Source organism: Pseudopodoces humilis, chromosome 22, assembly GCF_049639895.1.
Source record: "Pseudopodoces humilis isolate 2021_Gansu_Grassland_sample_001 chromosome 22, ASM4963989v1, whole genome shotgun sequence".
Classification (NCBI taxonomy): domain Eukaryota; kingdom Metazoa; phylum Chordata; class Aves; order Passeriformes; family Paridae; genus Pseudopodoces; species Pseudopodoces humilis.
In genome coordinates this window covers 5,247,391-5,274,972 of record NC_142221.1, presented here as the reverse complement: position 1 = coordinate 5,274,972, position 27,582 = coordinate 5,247,391, and the positions used below count along the sequence as shown (strand labels likewise).

General features: G+C 56.1%; 2 protein-coding genes across 4 annotated transcripts; one reads left to right on the top strand and one right to left on the bottom strand.

Moving 5' to 3' along the window:
* The first annotated feature begins 18,131 nt into the window (after nt 1-18,131).
* Nucleotides 18,132-21,426, top strand: NTMT1 (N-terminal Xaa-Pro-Lys N-methyltransferase 1). Of its 3 annotated transcripts, none has more exons than XM_005527262.3 (5): nt 18,132-18,202; nt 19,157-19,216; nt 19,960-20,162; nt 20,384-20,636; nt 21,032-21,426. In XM_005527262.3, the coding sequence occupies exons 3-5, from the start codon at nt 20,001-20,003 to the stop codon at nt 21,286-21,288; spliced, it is 672 nt and encodes a 223-aa protein (XP_005527319.1). In that variant the 5' UTR covers nt 18,132-18,202; nt 19,157-19,216; nt 19,960-20,000; the 3' UTR covers nt 21,289-21,426. The 3 variants fall into 3 exon arrangements, with proteins under 3 accessions (XP_005527319.1, XP_014111706.1, XP_087921966.1); XM_014256231.2 differs by lacking the exon at nt 18,132-18,202 and adding an exon at nt 18,248-18,358; XM_088065840.1 differs by lacking the exon at nt 18,132-18,202 and adding an exon at nt 18,525-18,549.
* A 739-nt stretch (nt 21,427-22,165) lies between these two features.
* ASB6 (ankyrin repeat and SOCS box containing 6) lies at nt 22,166-27,348 on the bottom strand. The gene is made up of 7 exons (XM_005527263.3): nt 27,300-27,348; nt 26,199-26,383; nt 25,627-25,808; nt 25,150-25,256; nt 24,738-24,846; nt 24,162-24,248; nt 22,166-23,966 (listed from the first exon to the last, which is right to left on the bottom strand). Exons 2-7 carry the CDS (start codon nt 26,309-26,311, stop codon nt 23,287-23,289), a joined length of 1,278 nt encoding a protein of 425 aa, XP_005527320.1. The 5' UTR covers nt 26,312-26,383; nt 27,300-27,348; the 3' UTR covers nt 22,166-23,286.
* Between the last annotated feature and the right edge of the window lie 234 nt (nt 27,349-27,582).

Below are 27,582 nucleotides of genomic sequence, written 5' to 3'. Positions count from 1 at the left end.
GCTCAGCAGCTCCCAGGGTGACATGCTTGTCCCCAAAAGCCACCGTGCTGAGTGCTGTGGCCAGATTCAACTCCCCAAAGAGCTCAGTCTCTTGGCCGTGCTTTGGCATTGGGATTCTTCACATGCTCTGGCAACAGGGCCTGCAGTGGAGCTTTCTGGGATCCCCTCTGCACTAGAGGCATTTAACACTGGATGTATTTTCCCCTGCCATTCCCAGTCCCAGGTTCCTGTCATGCTCCCAGGGCTGGATGTGCTGTGGAGGTGGGTGCTGCCAGACTGCACCATCACCCTTCTCCCCCAGGATGGGAGGGGTGTGTGCCCCCCATGCTGCTCTCCCAGCCAACCCCCAACGCCTTCTCCTGCTCAGGGAGGGAACCCAGTAAGGCTGTGGTGTGAGCAGGATGATGTGCCCAGGATCTGATGCATCACCTCCTGCCTTCCCTGCCAGTGAGGGGCAGAATGGCCTGTATTTGTGTTCCTCCACTCCAGACAGGTAGAAGTGCTCCTGCTGACAGTAATGGGTCTCTAATGGGGCTGAGCCCTAATAGGGATCCTCTGTGGTGTGGTGGACAACCACAGCAGGGCTTATCTGGGACATTGGAATTGGTTTGCTGCCTCCAAGCATCTGGGTGCTGAAAGGGAGTGAGTTTGTTGCCATCACTGGTGTTACTCCCCCATGCTTCTCCTTGGAGGACTTCTCCCCCACAATGGTCCCCAATTCCAAGAGGAAGAGAGTGAGATCCATCTTCAGCCTTATCCCAGGGGACACCCCAGGGCAAGGCTCCTTTGAGGTGCTGATTTTCCCCAGGGCAGCATTTGGGGGGCTGGAAGCTGCTGGCAGCTGGTTCCTATATTCAGCCCTTTGCACACACACTGGAAAAATGAGCCATGGGACAGCCCAGTGGGGAGGGGGCTCAGTGAGGGGGGTCTCTGGTGCGCACTTGGAGGATGTAGCACCCAGGGATGCTCAGAGGTGCTGCCATTTGCTCACCTTTTTGTGGGGGATGTTGTGAACTCAGATGGAGTCTCCTTGGGCTGGGGCAGAGCATCGCTGGGCTTAGGAAGTTCTGAGAGAGGGAGAGCAAGCGGAAGCACAGACACAGGGAAGGGAAACAACTTGCTGAATGTCATCCCCAGGCCAGTGGCAGAACCAGGAATAAAATCCAGGTGTGCTGAATTGGTCCTTAGGTTGTATTCATGCATGTGTTTGCATTAACACTGCTGTCCCTGAGCAGGGGCCAGTACTAGTTTCCCAAAGCCACTGGTGCCCTCCGGAGAATCACAGTGCAGGCTGTGGGGCTGGGAAAAGGAGAAGTTTGCATGTTTGGGGTCCCTTTTCCCCTAGAGCGTCTTCCAAGCCTCTCTGTGTGGATGGGGAATGCTGTTGGATGCCAGCTGATAAGGCAAAGTGGTTAAAAACACTGCCTTTATTTGGAAGCTTATCTCCAAATCCTAATGAAAACACAGAGGGAAGCCGGGGACAGCGGAGGGGGAGCGTGGTGGGGACCTGGCTGGGCCATGCTGAGCAGGGCCACCTGGTGGGGTTTGGAGTCTGGGGATCTAAAAGCTTTGGGACAAAACCCAAAGGAGCCAGGGCACAACCATGAGTCCCACATCCAAGCAGGGAGAGCCTGCAGGGGCAGCTGCAGCCCCGTTCTGAGCGCCCTGAATTTGGGATTCCTCCAGAGTTTTTTTTAATTAGGGGCTCAATGGAGAAGAAAAAGCTTGAAACCAAGGAAACAAGGGAGACAGAAAGGAAAATGTCGGCTCCTGCAAGACAGAGCGAGCTGGCTCCAGCACCCTGGGGTGAGGGTGGGTGCTGCTCCTGCTGCCCTGACCGCTCCTCCATGGCTGCAGGGCAAAAAAGGTGACCAAGTTGAGACGCAATGAAGAAATGAGAAGGTGAAAGGAAGTCTTGTGCAGGGAAGGACGAAGGACGGTGCTGAGCTGCTCAGAATTTGTTTTGGTGCAAGAGGGCTGATGGAGGAGGTGAGCGGAGTTTTTTAGGGCATGCTGTGGAGGAGACGGCAGCTATGGCGGACTCAGAAATATGAGCTGGACTTCCCAGACACCAAAATAATATTCCCAGACCAAAAGTTATGGGGTGGAAGGGCTGGGAAAGCTGGGGATGAGACATGTGCGTGTGTGTGTGGATGTAGCCGTGGCTGTGCCAAGCCTCATAAATCACAGCAGTGCGGCCTGAGCCTCCATCGGAGGAAATTCTTCCTTGCCAGATTCGAACATTTCCCTTCAACAGCCTCAGCTTTCCCCACCAAGCAGCAGAGACGAGAGCTCCTGATGATGCAAAGTGCAAAGGCTTTCTGGGGAGCGTCCCGAAGGAGGGGTTCGCTGCCCCACGGCCGCTTGGCACAGCCCTGTTTTCCCCCGCCTTGGGGCTCATGCGGAGCAGCGCTGAGGCTCTGGGGGTGCTCAGCACCATCTCCCCATCCCGTGCTCTCGTTCCCCCATCCACGGCCGGCCGGGCCCAGCTTTGCTGTGCTGGGGGAGCGTAAGCTGATATTTTCCTGCGCGTCCCCAGAGGGTTTTTTCCATTACACAGGCAGAACGGAGCGGAGCGGAGCTGCCTGCTCGCCCGCTCGCCCGGCTCCCCCGCCTGCAACCTCTGGCACCGCTTTTCCAGCGGCACATTGTGCAAATGTAACCTTTCAGCGAGCCACTCCTACGGCAGGAAGCCGGGGGGCTCCGCTCCTGCCAGGAACGCAGCCGGCGCGGAGCTGGAAGGCAGCCCGTTAATCAGAGCCGGCTGACAGCGAAGCGCACAGCCTGGGCAACAGATTTCTGCTCCCTCTCCCTCGTTCGCGCTGCTTCGCCTTCCCGCTCCCGCTCGCTGCTGCTCGGCTACACGGTCTGCCCTGCCATCCCTGCCTGCCCATCCTCATCCTCATCCTCCGCTTCCTCCCCTTCCTCATCCTTCGCTTCCTCCCCTTCCTCATCTTCCGCTTCCTCCCCATCCTCATCCTCCGCTTCCTCCCCATCCTCATCCTCTGGTTTCTCAGGGGGTCAGCTGAGCTCCTGCTCCCAGGCACTTGCTTTCCCTGCCTGTGCCTCTTGGCGTGAAACCTGCCGGGATCCAGGTGGGGACCCGTCCCAGCAGCCACCGTGAGGAGGGGACCAGCTGTGACAGCAGCAGCCAGGCCGAGGAGAAGCGCACACCGGAGCATCGTGCCCGCTGCCAGGCGGCAGCACCGTGCCCAGGGATGCTGTGCCGGAGGGTGGGACCCCCGTGTGGCTACAGTGCTCCCCAGGACATTGCTCAGGGTCCCCCCGGTGACCCACCCAACCAGGGGCTCCCTGTGATCCCCCAGTCAGGGCTGTGCCCCTGGGGCTGGGTCAGTCATTTTTGTCTCTCTTTGAGGCAGACCCTTGCCCTCCTGCCTGCTCCAAATAAATGTGAGTTTTGTGTGGGCAGCAAATACACTGGGGGGGCTCTGCCCTGCACCCACACACCAGCACATCCACACTGGCAGCCACTGCCCCTTGGGAGGGTTTATCCCCAGCTCATTTCCCCTGGCTTGTGGCAGCACCATGGGTCTGTTGTGGGATCTTTCATGTGCAGGGCCAGAAGCCTCTCCCTGGGGAGAGGGGCCACGCTGTCCCATCCACCCCCCATGGGCTGTGTCCCCACTGGGGAAGGCTGGGGTGGGTGAGGTGGTTGCATTGGCCAAGGCATTGCTTGGCTGGTGTTCCCCAGGTTCCAAACACACCTTCATGCCCAGGTGAAGTCCAGTGAGGAGGAAAAGGCAGAAGAAATGCCATCATCACTTCCTTTGGTGCAGGTGGAATGTAGGGCAGTGTTAGTGTTGAGCACTTGTGCACCCTCACTTTGGGCTTGCCAGGAGTAAAAGGGCACCAAAAATGGTCACATCTAGCCCTGTTCTTCCCCAGTTCCTCCTGCCCTTGCAAGACCAAACACTGAGTGTTTTTCTCTGCCAGTGAAGTTCTGTTGGAAGCACCAGGGATCCCTTCAGACAGGGACTCCTGCACAGTGCTGTGACTTTGGGGTAAAGATTCATCCCCCTCCTAATTACATAAAAAACAACAGTCTAAGCATTGTGGGGGTTCTGGGCTCACAGGCATAGCCAAACAGAGATGCAAGGGACATTTTTATCTCCTGGATAAATGCTCCTGGAAATGGGTTTGCTCTGCTGATGATGAAAGGTTTGATTTTTGGAGCTGTTGAGCCTGGCATGGGCCGGGCTGTGAGTTCAAGGGCTCTTCCAAGTGGCCTCAGCCTCATCGCCAGCCTAGCCACTGCAACCCCCTGCATTTATTTTTCATGTCCGATTTCTTCCAGTGTTTGAAACACGAAATGTGCTGCATTGTAGCATCTGTTTTTGTGGTATTTCCAGACCAGCTGGAAGCAGGAGGCACTCGAAATTCAGAGATGGAAAAAAAAAAAAGGATCTGGTGAGATTTTGTCTTCCTGCCAAACTTACCAAACCCGGGATGCCAGGAGAGCCCTGCTGTGGGCACAACATCCTGGGGCCTCAACTCTTCCATCCTTTTCTGGTTGTCTGCTCTTTGCTCATCCCAAACCACCCTCTCATTCCCAAATCACTTTCAGGGCGCCGCCCAAAGCCTGACCCTGCTGTCGGAGCTGCGGACGGGCGGATAATACAGTCGCTGAATTTATTTCACCTTTTCCTCTGGTTGCGAATTGTCCAGGAGCAGATGGCGATTTTCTCAAGTGTATCCGTTATTCGAAGTCACTCACTGAGACAGCGATGGCTCAAACAAATCCCAGGCCCCCTGCAAAGCCATCATTTGGTCTTTCCATCTGCCCAGCCGCCGCTGTCGGCGTGGGCTCGGCTTCCGCCAGCGCGCCGGAGGGAAGCAGAGAGCCTGGAGAGCCGATGGATGTGGTCAGCCACGTTGTCTGCACCTCTCTCCCACTTCATCTCTATGGAATGCTAAGCTCTGGAGGGTGGCAGGAGTGGCTGGGATCCACATCCCAACTTTTCTGGGGTTTGGGATGTTTGAGGCCACGCTGTCTCGCTCTTGGTGCCTTCCTGTGCAGTGACAGGGTGAGGGTGACTCACTGGGACAGTGCCCTGTTGCAAACTGGGAAGCTGCTTCTCAGGAGAAGATGCCAGAGGCTGTTTCTGCTGCACCTCCCTTCCTGGCCCCGGAGGAAATGTGTGTTTTTAGGGTGGTGAAAAACCGAAGCAGCCCCAGGAAATCTGACACCTGATGTGTGAGATGTCCCTGCGGCACAGGCTGGTGTGGCAGCCAGGGCTGGAGGTGCTGAGGGTTTATATGTGCAGGGATGTGCCCAGCTTTGGGTGATGGATATGGAGAGGGGACCTGCAAAAGCAGCCTGAGGATGACAGTGGGTGGCCAGAGCCCTCCCTGTGCTGCTGGCACCTTCTTGGAGAAACCTGGGCAGGGCTGTGAGGGATGGGCTTGGACTGGTGGCTTCTGCCAACCTCCTCCAGTACCTCCAAGGAGACCTGTGTGCCTGGGGCTGTGCTCTGGGCATTGCTAGATTGGGAAGGGGCCAGGTGCAGGCTTTGATCCATCCCCAGGATAACACCCACCCCAAAAACTCAACAATGTAATTGTGAGAATGAAGACAACTGGGGAGAAACACATGAATTCTCAAGCTCACTCTCAGCCCAGCAGTCAGTCCCTGGAGCTGGGGCTCCAGCTTCCCCACCCAGAGAGGGGCTGAGCCAGAGAAATGCTCCCGCAGAGATCTGCTCCCTCCTCCTGGCTGCATTTCGTTTTTCTTTTTTTTTTTTCACATTTTTTTCCTTTTTTTTTTTTTTTTTTTTTTTAAACTTTCCACATCTTCTTTCTTATTCCCTCCCCAGCAGAGACGCGGAGGTGGCAGGAGGGGACTCGATGTCCTCTCACAGGGATACCAGGGCCATGCAGAGGGCACTGGGGGGCTGTGAAGGGTTTTCAAAGGGTGAAACACTTTGAAATGCAGTTTCCTCTCCCCTCTTCACCTCCCCCCCGAGCTAAACAAATACCCCCCCGGCTGGGAGATGCCTCCCGCATCCCGCAGGCTTTTGTTCCCAGGCTTTTGTCTGGGGCTGGGAAAGGGGCCAAGATCCCTCAGCCTCCCCAGGGACACACATGCAGACGGGGTCTTGCCTGCTTGGGATGCTGAGAGGGAGACAGGAGGTGAGAGCTGCCTGTGCCCGCTGCCACAGGGCTTGGGGACATCCCATGAGCCATCCTGGTGTCCCTTAGTGGCCTCCAGCCGTTGTCCCCCTTGCCTGTCACATCTCAGCACTTTCTGCCCATCCCTGGGAGCACCTCATGGGACAGGTCTTGGTCCATCCTGTCCCCACTGTGTCCCCTGTCGGCATCCTGCCACCAGCACACCCTGCAGGCTCTGTGCATGGCCAGTGCCAGCAGCTCATGCCCTCCCTGTGGACGCCCCCAGATGCCAGTTTGCACCCACCACCTCTGGCACCTTCCAGGCAGAGTCACCGGCTGCATCCCCATCACTGGGACCCTACAGAAGCTCTAGCAAAATTTTTGTGGGTTTTACAGTGACCTCTGGCCCTCAGGAACCCATAATCTGGCTTTCCATTTACATCCCAAAAGCCACTTTAATTACGCCTTGGGGAGGGATTACTTTAGGGAGCTGCTTTTTGGGGCAAAATGTTGATGGGAAAAAATCCTATGAACAGTCAAACAACCCTGAAGGGACCAAGGAGACTAGAGAGCCAGCCTCAAGCCTGTCCCTGCCAGTGACAAGAAACACCTTGATGAACTCTAAGCAAAGGTGAGACTCCAAACAAACCCTCTGCAACCAAACCCTCTGGAAACCAAACCCCATCTTTGCCCAGGGGCAAAATGTTTCTCTGGTGACTACATTTGGAAGAAAACAGGATTGTTTGAAATGTCCCCTGTTGTTCCTGCCTCCCGGCAGGAATTACAAAAAAGAAAATAAATAGCCGATTTTTGTTATTGAAACTTTGAAAGTTCCTCTGGGAAGAGCAGACACCGTTTGTCCCAGCCCAGTCCCTTCGTGTCCCTGTCCCTGCGGGGCCAGGCAGCCGACGCTGGTCCAGCCTCTCTGGCCAGCTGCAGCCAGAGATGTGCAGAGCCTTTCCAGACAACAAAAGCTCTCTGGCCGCCTGATTTCCCTCTGCCTTATCTCCCTCCGCGATAGCCAGGTTATCGGGAAATGGAAAAGGGCTCAGGACAGCCTGACCCCAATCCCTGGGGGACAGGAGATGGTGATGGGTGGGGGGGTCAAGCTTTGTGTGGGCGGGGGGCTGTCAGCACTCAGGGGTCCCATCCTGCGTGGGGCAGAGCCCTTTTTCTCCCACTGACATCTTCCTTGTGTGGTGTGGGGTGAGCAAAACCTCCTTGGGGAGCAGCTTTGGAGCATGGGGGAGCACCGGGACCTCCGGTCCCCAGCCGGGGGCAGCGGCGGGGGCTGAGCCCCGGCGGGGCGGGCGCAGGAGCTGCGGGGCCGGACGGTGGGAGAGCAGCCCCAGCACCGTGCTTGTCACCCAGACAAGAGATCAATAACTAATTTCACTGCAGCAGCAGCGCCGGGTTTTTTCCAATAATTGTGAGCCGGCGGTGGGGAATGAGGCTCTCAGCACCGCTCCACACCAGCCTGCACCCGATCAATCGCCACACCGCTGGGGCAGCAGGAAAACTCATTTTTTTCCTTTTCTTCCCTCTCCTTCCTTCTTCCTTATCCCACTCCATTCCCTCCTCCTCCTGCTGTGGCGCTGCCTGAGCTGAAGGCTGTGTCCCCACGCTAGGTGGGATGTGGGCTTGGGCTTTCCCGAGCTGGCCCCACGGTGGGGTGGGGACAATGGCTGAGCCTCCTGTGCTGCCACAACAGCTCAGAGCACTTTGGCTCCTGTCACCCATGGGCCGGATCTGGCTCCTTGTGCAGAGCACCAGCCCTAGCAGCTTGGGTGAAGGTGGCAAAGCTGAGATTTCTCCTCTCCTTGTGGGAAAAGAGGCTCTCAAGGGTACCTTGGCTACTGCATTGTGACTTTTGGTGGCCTGTTGGTGCCTTTGTGCTGTCCAAACGTGACTCTTATATTTTATGGCCTTTTTTTTCCTGGGTTTTCATTCCCTGAGCGATTGGCCTGCTCCAGGTCAAGGATCCTACTGAGTTTCTCCTGTAACTATCCTTTATCCCTTCTGCTTCTGCAACCCTGCAGTGCCTCAGTTTCCCTCTTTGTATCTATAATAGAGGGGGCTGAGAACATCCCTTTCTACTCCTTCCCATGCCATTATGAGCCACCATGAGCTCCATGTCCAAGGCAGAAGGTGTTGCTGGTACTCACAGGGTACTGCTTGGTTTTGGTGTCCCCAGGACCATGGAGTCCCACGATCTCTGTACCTGTGGGGTGGGAGAGAGGGGTGCTGCGTGCTCAGTATCTCCCTGGGATTGGGAGATGCTCCAAGGTGGCGTTTGGAGGCACCCATGGATCTCTTCAGCATCTCCAGTGGGTTGTGTATGAGGTGTTTGGGCGGGGCAGGGAGGAAGGCTCAGCTGTGGGTTTGCCACTGCAGCACCTTCCGAGCCCTGTACACCCCATGAAGGTGGCAGTAGTGCAGCCCCTTTTTCTTTTCCCTTATTTAAGAGCCCTCTCACTGGTTCCCCAGGAGCATCCCCATGAATTAAAGACTGCCTTTGCTGCGGAGCACTGAGAGCTGCCTGCATAATTTCAGAGTTTTATGACTTGCCTTGAAGGCTCCTATTGATTGGGGTCTTCTCCGGCTGATGGAGCTTTTAGTATGGCCTGGACTGGGCAAGCAAGGCTGGAATCTCAGCCTGTCCAGCTTATCTAAATCATGGCTTAAAACCTCTGTGGCCTGAGCACCAGGACACTGCTGCTCCTGGGAGAGTCTCCACATGCACATCCTCACCAGAGTTGTTTGCACTTTGAGGTGCTTTTTGGCTCACTCAGTCTCAGCCCAAGAGCTGAGACTCCCCATGGGTCCGTATCACATCCCACATGAGGTTTAACCTGGGGAATTACTTTCCCAGGTGAGTTGGAGTGAGGGCATTTTGAGGGGTTTCTGTCCTGCTGAGGCCTCAGGCACTGCTCACTGCTCACTGGGGCAGAGGGATGCTCATGGGATTTGGAGTTTCTGTGCAACACCCACTGCTGGGTGCAAGCAACAGCTTCCCCATGAGTCACACTGTGCTGGCACAGACACACACGTGGCCAGCAAGGAAACCAGGAGCATCTCTCCGTGGCTGTCATGTGCCCCGTGGCTTGGCTTTGGAGAGGAGCTGGTGTCACCTTCACTTTCAAGCTCTCCCTGCTGCTGCTGGAGGCTGTGTGGCTTCAAGGGCCACGGCACAGCCAGGGAGGGCCACGGACCCCGCTTTGTGCTGAGAGGTGGGTGCACCTCCCAGCCCAAGCACCTCCCATGCCACCGCTGTCTCTGAGTACCACTTGCAACTGGGGGCTTTGCCCACTCCAGCCCATGCACAGAGCTGGGACTGGTGGCCAGGAAGTCCCTTCCCAGTGGCTGTTTGACCTCAGAGAATGTGCAGGAGATAGTGGTGAGTGTGGCCAAGCTGTGGCCACAGAATTGGCTACTTCCACTCTCTCCCAATTTTTGTGTCCTTGGGGGGCCCCTGCTGTCACTCCCTGTTCCCCCCAGCCCCAGGGGGGCCAGTGCATGGCTGGGCTGGAGTTTGGGACAGCAGAAGGGAGGTGTTGGGAGACCCCATGGCTCCTTTAAGAAACCCACAAGCAGCTCCAGAAACCAGCTCAAGGTCACAGCAGGAACCTGCGGACTTGGCAGCAGCCAGCAAGGGAGGAGGGATGAAGGGAGGGAGGGAGGGAAGCAGCCCAAGATCAAAATGAAATCACAGCCAGGGAGAGGGGCTGGCTGGTGGTGCAGCACAGGCAGGAGGGAAGGTGGGGTGCAGCTGAGAAGGACATGCAGGGGAATCCCACCCCCGGGATTGCTGCAGCCCCAGCCCCAGCACAGAGCTTCAAAGCTTCCCTGTGCCCCCAGCTCAGAGCCCTGTGCCCTCTGCAGCTCCAGCCAATGTGCCTATGGTGATTCCAGCCAAGGGAAGTCCCTTTGTGCCCCTGGAGCCATCCTGGGAATGCTGGAGTCACTCCCCTCAAACTGGACTTCTCAGGCTCCACAGGAGGTTTTCCAACTCCAAGAAGAGCAGAGCAGGAGGAAGCTGCTGGCTGGGAAGGTTCTATCCTGTAGCTCATGGCATGGTCCACTCCCAAACTTTTACCTTATTTTCTTTTTAAAGCAGCAGCTCCCTGAGTCCTGTGATCACTGCTGCGTCTCTGCCTTCATTTTGGGCCAGGAGGACCTTTGGAGCCACCCTCACCAGAGACCACAGTGGACAAAAACAAGTCTTTAAGTCAAGGAAGTTAATACAAATTAATTAAAAGCTCACAACATTTTTTTTTTTTTTTTTTAAATTTTTGGCATTGAAATGGTCCTGTCCCAGGGCCATGCAGGGACCCCCTGGCTGAACCCCCTGGGAGGTCTGGGGGCACAGGCAGGAGCTCAAGCAGACCCGACCCAGGCTGAGCTGTGGCTCCAAAGCTGCTCATTTTGGGGTTGGTTCAGCAACGCCCAAGTTTAATTTTCATCAGCAAAATTAATCTGTGGAGTTATTTTCCTTTCCTCCCCCTCCCCTTCCTCTCCTACCCGCTTTATTCAAAGAATTTGATCATTTCTCCCAGGAGCTCGGCACCATTAACATTCACTCCCAACGCGTGTGAACTGTGCTGCATCCCCAAGTGCTGCTCCTGCTGCCAGCCCTGGTACCCAACCATGCTCAGGGGAAACCTGGCCATCAGCTTCTCCTTCCAACAGCCTGGGCTGGGAGAGCCCCTCCACCCCCTAAATCCACACCTGGCATCCCACAGATCCACACCTGGCTGCCACAGCACAGCAAAGGAGGATGGCATCCTGAGCTCCAGCTTCTCCAGCAAATTAAAGCCAAGGGGCTCTGGGAAGAACACCCAAGGCAGAGGAATCACCAAGAGTTACAAGGTTTGGTGGTTTAAGTCAATCAGATTGGTGACCTGGGGCTTTCCTGGAGTTGTATAAATTTTGCAGACTTGTTTTTCACTAATAAGGGTTAACTAACAAATCACTGTTGTTTTATTGCTATTATTACTGTTATTACCATTAATGTTATTAAATATTGCAGGCCAGGCTGCCTTCCCAGCACTAGCACTGAGGCACCGTGCACAGCCTCATCCATCCAGCACCGTGCCTTGGCTCTGAATGCTCCATAGGTCTGTGTGCTGTAGATCTTTGTGTAATCTATAGAATCTATACGGGAAGGTGTTTGGTCTGAGAGTTTGCTGTCTTTTCTCAGTTGAGATCTGAACTGGGCCCAAGAGCTTTGGAAATTGGGAACAGAGGAAACATGGAGCCTGGTAGATTTAATGGTTGGCTGGATTGTGGTGGGGAGCACCATGACCTGGGCCCAAACACAGCTGAGTTTCACCCCTGGGGTTCCACAAAAGCTTTTCTGACCCCCATTTCAGGCCCTTTTTTCCTCCACAGATGCCCCAGAAGCAGCACTAACCCACATGTGCAGCCACTTGCTTTGTATCTGAAGGGATGCTGATGGGCAGCACCAGTCCCAGGCAGGAAAAAAGGACTTTTTCAGCATCTGCTGCCTGCTGGATGCTATTGAAGGCAGCGGTGGCAGCACCTACCTGTGTGCAGGCACTGAGCTCACCTGTGCCCACCACGATGAACCTTTTCCTTCCTGAACACCAGGATGTCCTGCCTGGGAAATTAAATCAGCTCTGAATGGGAAGTGCGACCAAGCTGGCCCAGCCCAGGAAGAAAAAGGGCAGCAAAAGAAAAACAAATTCAGAAGCTGGAAAAAAAAATAGTTAAATGCTGTGTGCGCTGCTGTCCCTGTCACTGCCCCCACACCCATAGCCATGGTCGGGAAGGCTGGCTTGTCCCACCAAGGTGCTGCAGGAAGGGGTGGTTTTTCCTTTAGCAGGATTCCTGTTCCAACACAGTCCTTTTCTTCCATTTCTGGCTCTGGAGAAGGGAGCAGCTGGGTGCTGAGCCTGCCACAGCCCAGCCGTGCTGCCGGGCGAGGGCAAAGAGGCGTTAGCTGAGAAAGGGAGCCGAGCGCTTTATTTTTAGTCTTGGTTTAACAAGTATTAATTAATAAGAGTGCAAATGCTAATGCCGAGAAGACACAAACTGCGTTGCCTGAAATGAATGTTTGGGGCTTGTCTGTGCCAGGATTTACAGCCGGGTGGGTTCACAGGGGCGAATCATTGCTCAAACTGCAAGGATAAGCTGAGCCGGCTTCTTCCCACCGGGAGCGGCATCGGCCGTGCCGCAATGGGATGTGCCGGGGGCTCCGGGGCCGCGCCGGGGACTCGGGGCTGGGCTCGGGGCTGGGCTCGGGGCTGGGCTCGGGGCTGGGCTCAGGGCTGGGCTCGGGGCTGGCTCCGCAGCAGCGCCTTGTGGTGCCACACCAGCTCATCCCTGCCTGCCCAAATCTCCCAGAAAGTTTTGCAAAGTGTGGATTATTTTAGTCTCTGCCTGTTGGAGGTGCAGGGTCATGCCTTGCAGAAGGATTCTTTCACCTAGTGAGGACTTCAATCTTTGGAGAAAAACATTCTCTTTCCCCTGGTCAAATCCCTCTGTCCTGCTCATTCCCTGCCCACATCTTCTTACCCTGAGAGCTGGGCTTGGCTGGAGGGTTGGCAGGAGGCTCAGGAGAATGAGAAGGTGAAGAAATACCCCATGGCAGTAAAACTTGAAGAGTTTTTCCCATCAGCACCAGCATTTTGTCTGGTTTTGCTGGCATTACAGAAATTAAGGACTTGAAACTCCATCACTGTTAAGGCTGTTTTTAGGATGTTTTTAGGTTTCCAGTGATGTGCTGTGGGAGGGTGATGGTGGCTTGGGGTCCTGTGGGTTGTCCAGCAACTTAAACCTCTCCAGTGGGGTTCTTGAATCAGAGAGGGAAGAGTTCAGTCAGGCCAGATCCAGGCCAGGTTTTCCTCCTTCTTTCTCCTCTCAACTGCAGGCAGGAGGGAGCTGCTACCTGCCTGACACAGCTGCTGCTGCTGCTTTCGAAGCCCAGCCGCCTCCAGCAAGCCCTGCTCACCTGGGATGGTGGGATGGCAGAGAGCTGGAGGAGTGTGGCCAGTGCAAGCTGGGCACGTGCCGTGCACTGGGAGCCAGGGGCACTGCTCAGTGTCCACACTGCATCCTTCCTCTGCATCCTCCTGCTGCATCCTCCCAGGGCACACCTCATCCTCCCCAGAGTGCTCACTGCATCCCCCAGCCTCTGAGCTGGGGCAGAGATAGGAGCTGGCAGGACTCCCATAGGGGGACTGGATCGCTCAACCTTCCCATGCTGGGGTCTCCCTGTGACCTGAGGGGGCTCAGCTGCCATTTTGGGAAAGCCAAGAGGGGCTGAGTTGTTTTTCTTCAGTGGGCTGGAAGGATACAGCACTGGGAGTGTGCAGGGAGGTGGTCACTCACCAGGGTGATGTGGTGGTTCAGGGTGGGGGGGGCACAAGGTGGGATTGTGGGGCTCAACAGTGCCAGAAAACCCCTGGTGTGGGGTTTGGGTGGTAGACTGGAACCACTGGGTCACTGGAGAAGGTTTCTTGGATGCAATGGTTAGAGCTTAGAAATTAAGGCAATTTAGCCCTGCCTCATCCAAGCCAGCAAACAGCCCCACACCAGGGTTAGGGGTGAGGATGCTCTGGAGTGGTCCCTCACAGCCCCTCACCACCCCACAGGGACCCAACCAGGGCACTGGGGACCACACAAAAAATCCCCACCCACGGCCTCACCCACCTCCCCTTGGGCTGGATGATGCTGTGGCTGGGTTTTCCAGGGAGGGATGCACAGGCAGGATTGCGTGGCTGTGGCCCTGGGCTGGCTCCCCAAACAGCGCTGCCACGCTGCTCTTCAGCGGCTCTGTTCTATCATCGAATTTTAATTTAGTTAGTTGAGTTCTTTAAACAGTGTGAACTTGCTAAGTGCTTTGCATATTTTATACTCATGAGTAACATTTATCAAACAGAAAGTACAATTAATCAAAGAGGGGAGCATTTGTAACTTGGAGCAGTTTGCATTCTCTCTCTTTTCCTCCCTGCTGTACCTTTGCTCTGTTTCTTCCTCCTCTTCCTCTCCACTGCCCTGCATTGGCCAGGGAGCCAGGAGGGCTTGAGTGTGATCTACACATGTGCACACACACATACATACTCCTCTCTCTCCCTCTTCCCCCTCACCAAAACATGTACACCATACAAACATATAAAAATGGTTTTTATATTATGTATGTATGTATCTATCTATATCTATATCTATATCTATATCTATATCTATATCTATATCTATATCTATATCTATATCTATATATCTCTGTACCTATATATATGCATGTACCTATATCTAGCTGTCTATCTGGTATACAAATATATATAGTATATAGTATATGGTATACAAATATATATATGTATATAGTATGCTGTATATATAATATATGTAGGAATAAATGGTCCATTTACACTATATACATATATATGCATATATACATATATACATATATACACTATATACATATATATACACACATATGTACATAGTTATATTCACATTATGCACACATTGTATTTATATATATATATATATTTCTATATATATTCATTATACCCATTATCTACTAGCTGCAGTATATAGTCCACCACATCCATTATACTACATATAATAAATATATTTTTTCTATTTTGGGCTGCTGTTGGGGTCAGCAGTGTTGGTGGTGGTGCTGCAGCCTCCTGACAAGAGCCAGCAGCCGAGGGAGTGAGGTGGGATGGACAGTCCCAGCCCTGAGCCGTGCTGGGTGCTCACCTGGCCAGCAGAAGTGCCTGAACAGCTCCAGACTGTTTGGGGACAGTGACCAGTGGCTGGTGACAGGGACATGGGAAGCCCTGACAAGGGCAAGAGTGTGGCTGCAGCCTTTCAGCCCAGGTCCCCTCTCTTCGCTGGATGAAGAGATGATGGTGGATGAAGGATGAGGTGCAGACCAGGGGTTGCTTCTGGAGCAAACAGCAAAGGGACAATGACCTCTGTTCCCAAGGCATCTGCGTTTAAGGGCAGAATCACCCACACCATGTCAGCTTTTGGCTACAAAGGCCCCTGGGGGGCTCCTGCTGGTACCTGGAGAAGGACTGACAGCACTGCTGGAACATGAGAGGTGACAAAGGGACCAGTGTCTCTGTGGTGTCTCTGAGTGCCTTGGTGGCTCTTGGCAGAGCATGGAGAAGCCCTGACCTAATTTATTCTGACTTCCCCAAGCCTTTGCCATGGCACAGCAGAGATGGCTAAAGGAGCTGGGCAAACTCAGACATGGGAGCAGGTTGAACCCTGCTGCCAAGGCAGAGCAGAGGAGATGGGAACATCCCATGCGGTTCCCAGGAAAGTACCTGAGGGCTCTTCCCATGGCCTTGGAAGCTTCAGTGCTCTATGAACTGCCATTAATGGCAGCAAACGGGCAGGAGGTGCCCACCTGGACCCGGGTTAAACGGCACGGAGGGAAGGGCCGTGCCAGCACTGCAGGACCTGCCTTGCAAATCACCTGCAACAACATGTGCCATCCTGGTCACCTCTTCTCAAAAATGATAGTGCAAAATTAATTAGAATTAATTAATCAGAAAAGGGTAATAAGGGTGATTAAGCACCTGGGGAAAAAAAAAAAATATTCCTGAAGAGCAATTGCAGCACCATGATTGCCTTGGAAGGTGGCGAGTGAGTGGGAGCAGGAGGGAGGGCGTGCAAAGAAACAAATGGGCTGGAGAGAAGGGTCTGGGGGGTGTTTTCTGTCTTGTCACACAAGGAATTACTGAGTGACAAGATTGAAACCCGTCAGAGGAAAAGCATTTCCCAGCAGCAGTGACCACGGGGAGGCAGCTGAGCTCGGGAAGGCACGGGCGGCTCTGCGGCGTGGCTGGAGCTGTGGCTGTTGCTGCCACTGTCTTTTGCAGATTTGGCTTTGCACAAACTGGCCCCAAGGTTGGACCTATCTCCAGCAGGAGTGGGACTCAACAGGGAATCCTCAGTGCTGGGACCCTCATCCCCAGCTGGGCTCAGAAACATGGCAAGCTCAGGGATGCTCAATTTAGTTTTCCTTTTAATTTTCAGCCACACTCTGTTGCCTTAATGAAATTAATAACAATAATAATATAAAATCAAAGGAAACATTTGCAAACAAGATCTGCCCCTGAGCTGAGGCAACTGCTGCAGGTTTCATTGTAACCTGAGGGGCCAAAGCAGAGCCCCAGCCCCTGGAGGGGATGGGAGCACCATTCCCTTCCAGCCATCATGAAGGGTTTTGGCAATAGGGAAGGATGGAGGAGATGGCTGGGGCTTAACAGAAAGAGTCTTCAGGATCCCCAGTGCAGCTCAGTGAAATAAAGGATAAAAGTGCCTTTTGTTAGCAGCAAATACTGCAGGCATCATGGAAGGTATGTGGCATGGATGGGATGCAGGTGTCCAGTGCCTGCTTGAAAACACAGGTGAACAATGTAGTGGCTGCTGGCAGCTTTGGTGAGGGGAAAACTGGTGGGTTTGGGTCATTCAGGTGCCTGTGCGTGGGGACACTCAGCCCCATGCACCTCCCAAACACCCCTCCTGCCTGTGAGCAGCGAGGTGCCACCACTCTGTGCTCAGAGTCTCCTCCCTGGTGACAAAGAGCCTTGTTTCTTTAAAAGCTGAAAAACAAAGTGGGGTGCAAGCAGTGTTTTTTGTGCACAGAGATAATCTTACTCTGTTCCCTGCTCTGCAGGTGACTAAAGACACGCTCCTGGTCTGGGCACTCAGCCCCCAGCTCAGGTCACTGCTGTCCCCAGCACACCCAGGTCCTTTCACAGGGACTCAGGGGACCTGGGGGCCCAAAAACTGTCCCAGGCTGATGTTTGCTTGCCCAGAGATGGGGACTCCCTTTCTGCCTATGTTCCTTGGAAGGATGGCAAGAGGCTCTGTCTCTGAGGCCACATCCTGGTTGTGGCGTGGATTTCTGGATGTCCGTGGGGTGAGCAGCTCTGTTTTGGGGTCAGCAAGACCTTGTTAGGGCCATTAGGACATTTTGGGAGAGGCGACCACTGGGAATGGGCCCTGCTCTCCCTGTGCCCATGCAGCACTGCCCTTCTGGCCACTGCCCTCTGACAGCTGTGATGAGGCAGCAGGCCTCAGCTCCCGGGCAGGGGAGGGCACGGCAGAGCTGGAGAATGGAGCAATGGGGTCAGCGCCCGCGCTGGGCACAGGGTGGGCACAAGTACGGGAAGGGGCCGGTGCTCAGGGGTGTCAGTCGGTACCGGTGTGTCGGTACCGGTGTGTCGGTACCAGGGACCGTCGGTGCTGGGTGTGCCGGTACCAGGGGCTGTCGGTGCTGGGTGTGCCGGTGCCGGGTGCGTCGGTACCAGGGACTGTCGGTGCCGGGTGTGTCGGTACCAGGGACTGTCGGTGCCGGGTGTGCCGGTACCGGGGCACGAGCCGGTCCCGCTCCCCTCAGGACATACCGAAGTTCCCGCGGCGGCGGCGGCGCAACGGCGGGACAACAGCGCCCCCTGGCGAGCAGGACGGGACACGGCGGGAGGGGACGGGACGGGACCGGGACCGGGACAAGGACCGGGACAAGGACAACGGCGGGACAGGACCAGGGCAGGAGCAGAAGCCGGAACGAGGACACGCGGGCAGGACTCTCCCGCAGCTACTTGTTCAGGCGACCCCGGGTCCCGCCACCCCGGTGCCAGCCGGCTGGGCTTCCGTGGCAGCTTGCCCCTCAAGACCCGCGCGGTGCCCGCGGGCTCCCCTTGGGCTGCCCGGTCCGCCCCAGTCCTCCCCCGCCTGTTCCCGTCCATCCCCGTCCGCCCCTGCCTGTCCCAGTCCATGCCAATCAATCCCAGTCCATCCCAGTCCGTCCCAGTCCGCCCCCGCCTGTCCCAGTTTGTCCCAGTTTGTCCCAGTCCGTGACAGTCCATCCCAGTCTGTCCCAGTCCGTCCCAGTTTGTCCCAGTCCGTCCCACCGCTAACCACCCCCGCGCCCCGCCCCGGAGCGCCCCCTGACGGGCAGCACAGGGAGAGCGGGGCAGGGCCCGCGTGTTCCGTCACAATGACGTCACAACCACGGCGCCGCCTGGTTGGTCCCCGCGGCTGCCCGTCCCGTGGGGGGGGCAGCGCGCGGCCGCCGCCGGAGGTAACGGGGGGGCCCGGGGGTCACGGCCGCGGCCCGAGGGAGCGGCGGCACCGGGCACCCCCCGGCTCCGCCCGGCACCCCCCACACGCCTCTCCCCGGGTCGCGACCGCGGGGGGGCCGGGAGGGGCCAGCGGAGCTGTCCGGGCCGGATCCGGGGTAGGGCTGCAGCCGGCGGCCCGCGGGGTTCTCAGCGCCGCGGGCCTGGAGCGCGGGGGGGGCTCAGCCCCGAAGGGCGGCAGGCGAAAGGGCCGGGTCGGTCCTTACAGCGGGGACCGCCCCCTCGCACCGCCCGGGGCTGCTGTAACACCCCGCGGGCCCGGGATGGGATCCCCGGGTGCTCCCCGGCGGTACAGCCACCTCCCCCTCGGCCCGCGAACCCCCTTCCCCTGCCGCTCCCCGGCCTGCGAGCGGCCCCGGGGCTCGGGCCCAGGGCCCCACACGGCGGTGTCCCCCCCACGCTGTGTGACCTTCTCCCCACGGCTGCGGCGGCCGTGGGGCGAGGTCTGGCCTTCCCCTGCCAGCACTTCCGCGGGCACCGGCCGCGTTCCGGGGGCTCCTGGACTGCAAGAAGGGTTCGGGTTCAGGTTTAGGTTTGGCTTAGGGGGACTGGATGCTCTGTCTGTGCTGGTAGCCTGTGACACCGTGAGAAATGAGCCATCAGGGACTCGCCAAGCCAAACCCAGGCTAAGGAATGGGGTCACTGCCGGGAGGGTGAGCCTGGGAACCAGCCCTTGAGATCAGAAAGGAGCACTGCTCAAAGTGGAGCCAGAAGCCTCCATGCACTGCCTAAACTCGTGGTGCAGCCTCGGAGCTAAGGGGCAGCAGCAGCTCCTGTCCCCCAGCCTCGTCTGTGGGGCTGGGGTGTCTCTTACCTGTGGTTTCCTGGGGCCACCGTCACACTTATGGGACTAGACGGGTGATTTGGCACTTAAATCTCATCTTCTCTGCTCCTAGGTCACAGCTCAGACCAGCTCCTGGCACCACTGAGCCAAACTGGATTTCCACCGGTGACCTGTAAGTTGTCATCTCCCCCTTTCCTACTCCTAGGCTGTTTGAGGCCACGTGGAGCCACCAGACCTGCCATAGAAAACGTTTTGTGTCTAATGGGGTATTTGCCAGCAAATTCCGGCCACAAATTCTATATATTTCTTTATTTGTAAAGGTGTTTGAAGTCCTTGAATTTACCCTTTGGCCACCTTAAATCTAGTTTCTAATCCCCAGTGCAGTTAATCAAATCCACAGTGGTTTGAATTATGAGATGCCTGGGGGGGGATTTATAGCTTGTATTGCTGATTATACCTTGACTTTATTATATTGCAAATATCTAACTTATGGTCACGGCTGAGATTTACAATCCTCAGGTAGGTGCTCAGGATAACTTTTAGCAACTCCAGATGTAATTGGAGGTGACTGATGGGGTTGTCGCCACACATAAACATCTAATCTGTAAAATGTTAAGACAGAAAGGAGAGGCATAATAGGTGAAAAGGGTGGGTCAGCCTTAAAAAATAATCAGATAATTAGGTGTATTGCTGAGCAAGGCTCTGCCATGCCTGTTCTGGCTGAGGCATCTTCTCAGGGAGGGGTTTTGGGCTTGTTGAAATATACCAGAATTTAGGTCTTTGTTCCTTCTTGCTCTCATCTAAAAGTTTTTGGAGTTTGCAGTAGCCCTGGGGAGGGGAAAGGGGTGATAAACAGATGTGGGGTACTGGCAGAGCTGACTCATTCCTCGCTGGTTTGGGATTCTCCCATCCCAGGGGAGCAGTGAGTCCCGTGCGGGCGCGTGCCCTCAGCCAGCATGACCAGCGAGGTGGTGGAGAACGAGTTTGAGTTTTACTCCAAGGCAGAGAAGTACTGGAAGGATGTGCCCGCCACAGTGGATGGCATGCTGGGGGGCTACGGCCACATCTCCAGCATCGACATCAACAGCTCCAGGAAGTTCCTGCAGAGGTTTCTGCGGGTAGGTGGCACAGCTAGTAGTGCTCCAAAAACCCTGCCCTTCTCCCAGCGTGGAGCTGGGCTCTTCCCTCTGAATTACTCCATGGGATCCTCTGTTGCATGCTGGGAGAGCTTCGCCCTGCAGCGGGTTCCCTGCACCCCAGTCCTGCCCTGTGTGGTTGTCCCATTTCTCCTTTGTGGGGACCTTGCAGTGGGGTTCACCCCTCACGGTGGTTGTTGCAGGATGGCCCCAACCGGACGGGGACAACCCGTGCTCTGGACTGTGGGGCTGGCATTGGCCGGATCACCAAGCGGCTGCTGCTGCCCCTCTTCAAGACAGTGGACATGGTGGATGTGACAGAGGACTTCCTCACGAAGGCCAAGAGCTACCTGGGTGAGGAGGGCAGGCGGGTGCGCAACTACTTCTGCTGCGGCCTCCAGGACTTCAGCCCTGAGCCAAACTCCTATGATGTCATCTGGATCCAGTGGGTCATCGGTGAGGGTCACTGCTTGTGGGGTCTTTCCAGCCTGTCCCTTCCCTTGAGTGGCAGGTGCCCTATAAACTGGGGAGAGCAGCTTGAGGTCTGCATGGAGGATGAGCATCGCAGCATGGGTGGGGCCTGGGCTGGGCAGCTGCCTCCCATCCCATGGAGGAGCCCTGTACTTTTTCCCCCAAGAGTCTTTTCTTCCAAGTTCACAGAGGCCAGAACAGAGGTGTGGGTTGGATGGAGTTGAGTAGTGAGACACAAGTTGGACGCCCCCAAGCTAAAACTTTCCCTGCAAATGTCTCAAGTATTTGGCCACTTGGATCAGGAGGGATCCCAAATGCAGCTTCTGAGTTTCCTCCCCTTCGTCACCCTCTGTCCTCTAACCCCTGCTCTGCCCCTCCAGGACATCTCACTGACAACCACCTCTCTGACTTCCTGAAGCGCTGCCGTGCCGGCCTGCGGCCCAACGGCATCGTGGTCATCAAGGACAACATGGCTCAGGAGGGTGTGATCATGGACGATGTGGACAGCAGCGTCTGCCGGGACCTGGACGTGGTCCATAAGATCATCCGCAGAGCTGGGCTGCACCTCCTGGCTGAGGAGCGCCAGGAGAACTTCCCTGATGAGATCTACCACGTCTACACCTTTGCCATGAGATGAGGGCAGTGGGAGAAGGTCTCTCCCATGTCGTGACTCCCCTTCCAGGGGCTGGTGACAAGGACGGGACTTTGTCTTCCAAGTTGCTGCTGTTTGTGAAAAGAGGTGTTTGCCAAATACATTTTCCTGCTGTTGCACTTCTGCACGTGAGGTTTGTCAGATGCATGTTGGCTCTGTGCCACCCTCAGGGGCTCTGGACAGGAGCAAGAGGGACTCCCATGCACGAGGTAATCCATGGGCAGCTGCAGGTTGCTGACTGCAGTGCACAGGACTCCTCATGAACAGGAGCTTGGGGCACCTTTGGATGGACTGGGCTCCATTCTTTGCTCGGGTGTTTGACCCCTTCCTGCTGCTCAGCAGTGAGCTGGGCAAGGCAAAGGGGAGAAGCTTCTGCTGTTCCCCTTTGGTGGTGTGGGGAGGCAGCACTGGGTTCTGGGGCTTTGAGGGGGCCTCACCTTTAAACCCCTGAGCAGATCTCCTACATGGGCAACAAAAAGGGAGGTGTGTGTAACCCTGAGTCCCCCACATCCTCCTCCAGGGATAAGGGTATCCCAAACAAAGCCTTCCAATTTCTGGGAGTGCACTGGTGTTGTCTGAGCTGCTCCCAGACCCGCCCATCACTTCCAGCTCCATGGCTGTGATGCTGCAGCTGCTCCCCCAGCACCCCACACCATCTCCTGGCTTTAAACACTCCCATCTCCTCTTTGGTTATATTCCCGTCATTTACCCAAGTCTGGCCACTGACCCAAGGTGGCCAACACTGGCACAGCAGCGTGCCAAGGGTGAGCCCAGGTGCAGAGTCTGCTGCAGCTCGACCCTCCAGCCGTCCCCCTGTTTCTGTCCTTCAGCCCACTTCTCCTAAGGAAAAACAAGCCCCTGGTGTTATTATAGAAGGCCTCGTTTAATGGTTCAGTTCCCATTCTGGGGCAGAATTTGATCACATTATTGGATTTTTTTAAGCACCAGTTCATCAGGACACACAGTTCCAGTTCCAACTGCCAGTGAATCTCAGATACAAAGTGTCTGTAATCAGAACAGATTCTTCATCTTCTACGTCTGTTACCCATGAAAAACAAACCAACAAAACTGTGTGGGGTTCAGCTCTAGCCAGGCTTTGGCATGTCATGAGGAAGCAGGTGCCTAGAAAGGGAGCCAGGCAGATGTGGCAAGGCTGGAACATGAGCCCTGCATGTGCAGCAATTTCTTGTTCCTGGGAAGGAGGCACTGAAGAAGATCCTGGGAGTGGTCACCAATGGAAAGAGCCAAGGAATGGGGAAGGAGGCACAAGGCACTCAGCTGCTGACAGCCCATTCCTCATCCTTGCACAGGGAACACACCATGAAGTCAGGAAACATTCCACTGTGTGTTTTGGAGCCCAGTAACTCTCAGATATTCTTGGTGGATGGTCCTCTGTGCCAGGATGGGGTGCAGAAACTCAGAGGGTGTGAAGCAGTCCAGCACCGTTGCCAGCCCCGCTTCCCCTCACTCCCATTCCCAGTGTCAGAAGTCCACACTGAGCAAGGAAGGCATCCACATCCACAGGATGATGCTGGACCCACTTCCACCACCAGAACCAGAGGCAGGAAAGCCAGAACACCTCTTCCTTCTCCCAGCACCCCGAGGCATCTCTCAACTCCACTGGACGCCTAAGGCACTGCATCACCCACCCACGGCAGGGCTGGGAGACAGGGGACAGGCTGCTTGTCCAGTCACAGCCCCCAACCCACTGATTCTGCCCCCAGGCCTTTGCTTAATCTCCCTCCAAACCAGCCCCAGTAGCCAGCTCCCCCATGCCCAGGAGCTCTGCCTGCCTCCCCATGACGTGCCCCAGAGCAATGAGACCTTAACAAATACGTGTGACGTTGTGCCCAAGAAAACCCTGGGAATGCCACAGAGAGGGACTCGGGCAGCACCTCTTGCTGCAAACTGTCTCAGAGCAGAGACATGCTGGCTGTAGGCACAGCAGGACTGGGGAGGGAGCAGACAGAGGCACTGTCAGGCTCACAGGTCCTCATGCCCAGCAGCAGCATGGTCAATGCAGAGGTACCACTTCAGCCGGTCTGGGAGAGGCAGAGCTTTGATTTTGTCATCCACTGGCCACGGTTTCAGGCACTGCCGGATGAACACCTTGCAGAGGTGTTTCAGTGCCTGTGGCGAGCGCTCCAGCTGCTTCAGAGAGCAGAACAGAGTCTGAACCTTCTCCCCATAGAACCTACAGCTGCTGGTGTTCACCTCAAAATTACTGGGCAGCTGGATGGCTTGTGAACTGGCCATCATGAGCTCCAGCAGAGTCTGACCCTTCTGGATGAGATCTGTGAAATAGGTTTCATCTTCAGAGCGACTGAGGTGCCAGCAGAGGCGCTCAAAGGCGATGTGGAAGCCGGACCAGCACGAGGGACCATGGAGGGAGCAGTTGTAGGCAGCACCTGACTCCAGCAAGAACCGCAGCATTGGGAAGTAGTCTTTGAAGCTTTTTAAGCAGAAGTGTGTGAGGGACTCTGAGGCTGGGCACTCGCTGGGGTTGGCACCGTGGGCCAGCAGCAGCTGCGTGACACGGAAGCAGAAGTGCTCGATGTCCTCGGCCTGCTCCTTGGTGTAGCTGAATACCATCTCTCCCAGCAGGTAGATGACATAGGTGAAGACAGTGTCACCATCTTTGGTGGCAGCCCTGACATCCGCACCTGCAGGAAGGGACAAAGAACATAACTGACACCGCAGAACTGTGCAGTGAGGAGCTGGTGAAGCCAGGCCAGCACCAACTCCAGCACCCCTGGGCTTTACTCTGATCCAGCAGGAACATAATGGAGTCAGGAGGGCAGTGCCTGGTGCTGCACAAAGAATCAGCCAGCCCAGAAAGGGGAGAAGGTTTTCTTTACCTCCTTCCAGCAGGAGACGGATGTTGTCGGTGTTGTGGATCTGGCCACTGTTACTGCTGGCCAGGGCATGCAGCAGTGCTGTCTTCCCTGCAACAGAGCAATCAGTCAGCCACAGGACAACAGGGTGACACCCCAAAAGGCAGGAAGGAAAACAATCCACCCCACCCACCAGACAGCCTAACACAGGCGTGACAACCCTTCTGGCAGAGGCTTCCACTGTCCTCGTGATGGTACCCAGCTGTGGGGACAGTCACAGGCTACATGTGCATGGCTGGTGGTGGCCTCAGTGGGTGTATGTGCCACAGCAGAGTGAGTTTTAGAGTAAGTGGACACCACAGGACAACAGAGGCACAGCCCCATCCCACCTCCCCTGGACTACACAGAGCTAGGTTCAGCCCTTTTCACACAGCCAGCACACCAAGAGAAAAAAGACTGAGCACAGGGAGGTTGCACCAGCTTCCTCCCAACTCCCAAACCTGTCTGTAAGGAGCTAGCAGATACAGCAGCAAATGGCCCCACCCCTGTGCCCTGCCCCAGCCCACCCTCGGCTGGGGGAGCTGGGTGGGGCGCACGCACCATTCTTGTCAGCAGCGTTGACGTCAGCCCCCAGCTGCAGCAGCCGCCGCAGGCATGGCAACCGCTCGGGCTCCTCGCTGGCCAGGTCCAGGGGGCTGCTCTCATGGATCTGCAGAACAGTTAAAAACACTGGTAGGTATTACAGACTGACTATTGAGTGATTGCAGGGAGTCGCTGTTGGGGCTTTATCTTGGCCACAGTAAGAGTGTCTCTGCAGCCTCCTCCCACACATTGCTCCAAGGCAGGGGCTCAGCCAAAGGCAACTTGACCTTCTGCCACAGCATCGAAGCACTACAGACAGCGGGCACAGGGATGTGCCAAGGGGAGGGCAGCAGGAGGGCTGTCCCCACACACCAGAGCAGCTCAGGCTTGGGGGGCTCAGCCTGGCTGTGCCCAGGCAGCAAAGCCGTACCCGGTCTCGGCGGTTGATGTCGGCGCCGTGGCGCACCAGGAGCTCCACCGCGTCCAGCTGGTTACGCAGCACCGCGATGTGCAGGGGGGTGTAGTAGGTGATTGGGTCTGAGGGTAAAAACAGTCAGAGAGAACAAAGGGCTTCCCCAGAATGGCCCCAGCACCTGCCAAGAGTGGAAGAGGACAGCTGGGGAGGGTCCTGGGAGCACAGTGGTGCCTGTGAAAACAGGGCTGTCACAGGCACTCCAGGCCCTGCTGTTCCAATGGTTCCATCCTGCCAAAAGCCCCCAAGTCCCTGGTGTCCCTCAGTCCATCGTTGTGGCTGGGTCTCCACGAGACATACACACTACTCCAGCAAGGAGCAGGAGTGGTCTGAGCTGGTAGCATCCCCTCTTTCTGCCCCAGCTATCCCCACCTCCCAGGGCAGCTTCTCATCCGCTGGGTCCTCCTGGTCCAGCCTCCTTCCCACCAGTCTCACCTTCAAAGCTGAGGTCAGCACCAAATTCCAGGAGGATTTCTGCAGCAGGGACAAGCCCCAGCTCGCTGACCTTCAGCAGGGCATAGTTTACACATTCCTGATAAAATGGGGAGTGGGTCTCCCTCTCCAGGACTCTTCTCACAGCTGAGAGCTGGCTCCTGTCACTGTCCAGGCAGGCAGGGCTTAAGAAACACAAAAACCCAGCAGTTACTCAGTGAACATAGCTCAGGTGTGCAAGGGTCAAAGTGGCACCAGGGAAGAAGGAAAATCCCTGGTCCTGTACCCAGTGGGTCTCCAACCTGGTTGTGGGGTTACAGAGCAGCTGAACACCAGCTTAGGCTTTGTTGCCTGGGGTCAGGCAGAAAGGGCTGCTCCTGGAGAGCACCCATAGTTCCTGCATTTGCCTTGCTTCACCTCCACGTTCCCAAAGAATAGCAGCAGGAGGGTCTGTGGGATGAGCTGCTCCCCAGGACTGGGGGCTGTCCCAAGGCAATGTTGTCCAACCTTGGCCACATCCCTGGGCTCCAACCATCCCCCAAAACCACCCTGGGGTGTTCAGCCCCTGCTGTTACCTCTCCAGGGAGCTCTGCCTTTCCATGTCGGGTGTGGCCAGCAGCCCCAGGAGCTCATCCACCAGGGGCTGGTACTCCAGGACGATCCTGCGGAAGCCGTGCAAGAAAGGCATCGTGCTCTGCCCGTGCACACCTGCCCGGGGGCCTCCAGCACCCAGGCCCCCTCTCCAAGGGGATTCTCCCTCCTTTCAAAACAAACAAGGCTTTCAGCAGGTTGGGATATAGAAGAAAACACAGCCTCCCCCCTCCTTATATAAATGCAGCCCAGCCCAGCGCAGAGATCTCCTCCCACACACCAATTTGGTGTCTCCAAATTATCTCCTGCACGCAGAGCTGCACACTGCAGTTATCTGGGCACAGCATGGAACCACTGCAGGCGGAGCCAGGCTGGGGACAAAGCCCCTGTGCCAAGAGCCCCCGCAGGCTGGGGGAGCTCTGAGTGCCCCAGGCTGTCTGGAACCAGCAAAGCCCTGCCTGGTTTTATGGGAGAGGGGGCTGGAGCCACCCCAGGGACCAGCCAGCCCCACAGTGCACTGGATGCACCCCCAGGGAGCCCCCAAATCTCCCCGCAGCCCACGGGGAGGAAAGGCCAGGAGTCCCCAGACCCCAGCGGGATGAATAACAAGAGCCTGCCTAAAGATCACCACACAAAAGAGCTGTAAAACGTACATTTTCGTTTCCTCATCATTCTGTACTCAAGTTAAATGGCCAAACTAAAATAAGCTAATAAAAAAATAAAACTATTTTGTTTTTTATGTTTGTTTTACAATGCTTTAAAGTCGGAATGTTTTGACCAGCCCGTATATGTAAATAAATAAATATGGGTATGCAGCACTCCTGAGAGGTTGAGTGGGTTGCACACATACATTTTTAGATATATTAAACACGCTCATCACTCCTTCCTCTGAGGAAGTAGATCAGGCTATAGCAGGGGGAAAAAAAGCCCCAAACGGGTCCGTAAGGCCCAGTTCGTTCTCACAAATAAACACCCCCAAATTCCAATGCAACCCCCGCCGGCGGCCCCGAGCAGCACGGGGAGGGACGGGACGCGCCGGCACCGCCCGCCCGTCACGGTTCACACCCGGCCCGGCCGTCCCTCACCTGCCTGGGCACCGCAACCGGAACCGGAACCGGAACGGGAACCGGAACCCGCCGGGAGCGGGGCGGAGACAGGGGCGGGGTCTCACAAGGGGGCGTGGTCTATGTGGGGGCGTGGCTCAATGGGGCGTGGTCTCGCTGTAAGGAGCTGCCTCAAAGCGGCTGAGCCGTGTGTGGGCGTGGCTCAGATTTGGGCGTGGTCAAAAAGGGGCGTTGTCTCAAGGGGGCGTGGCCTCGGGGGGCGCGGCCGGCAGGGGGCAGCACGCGGCCGCGCGCGGGAGGGGGG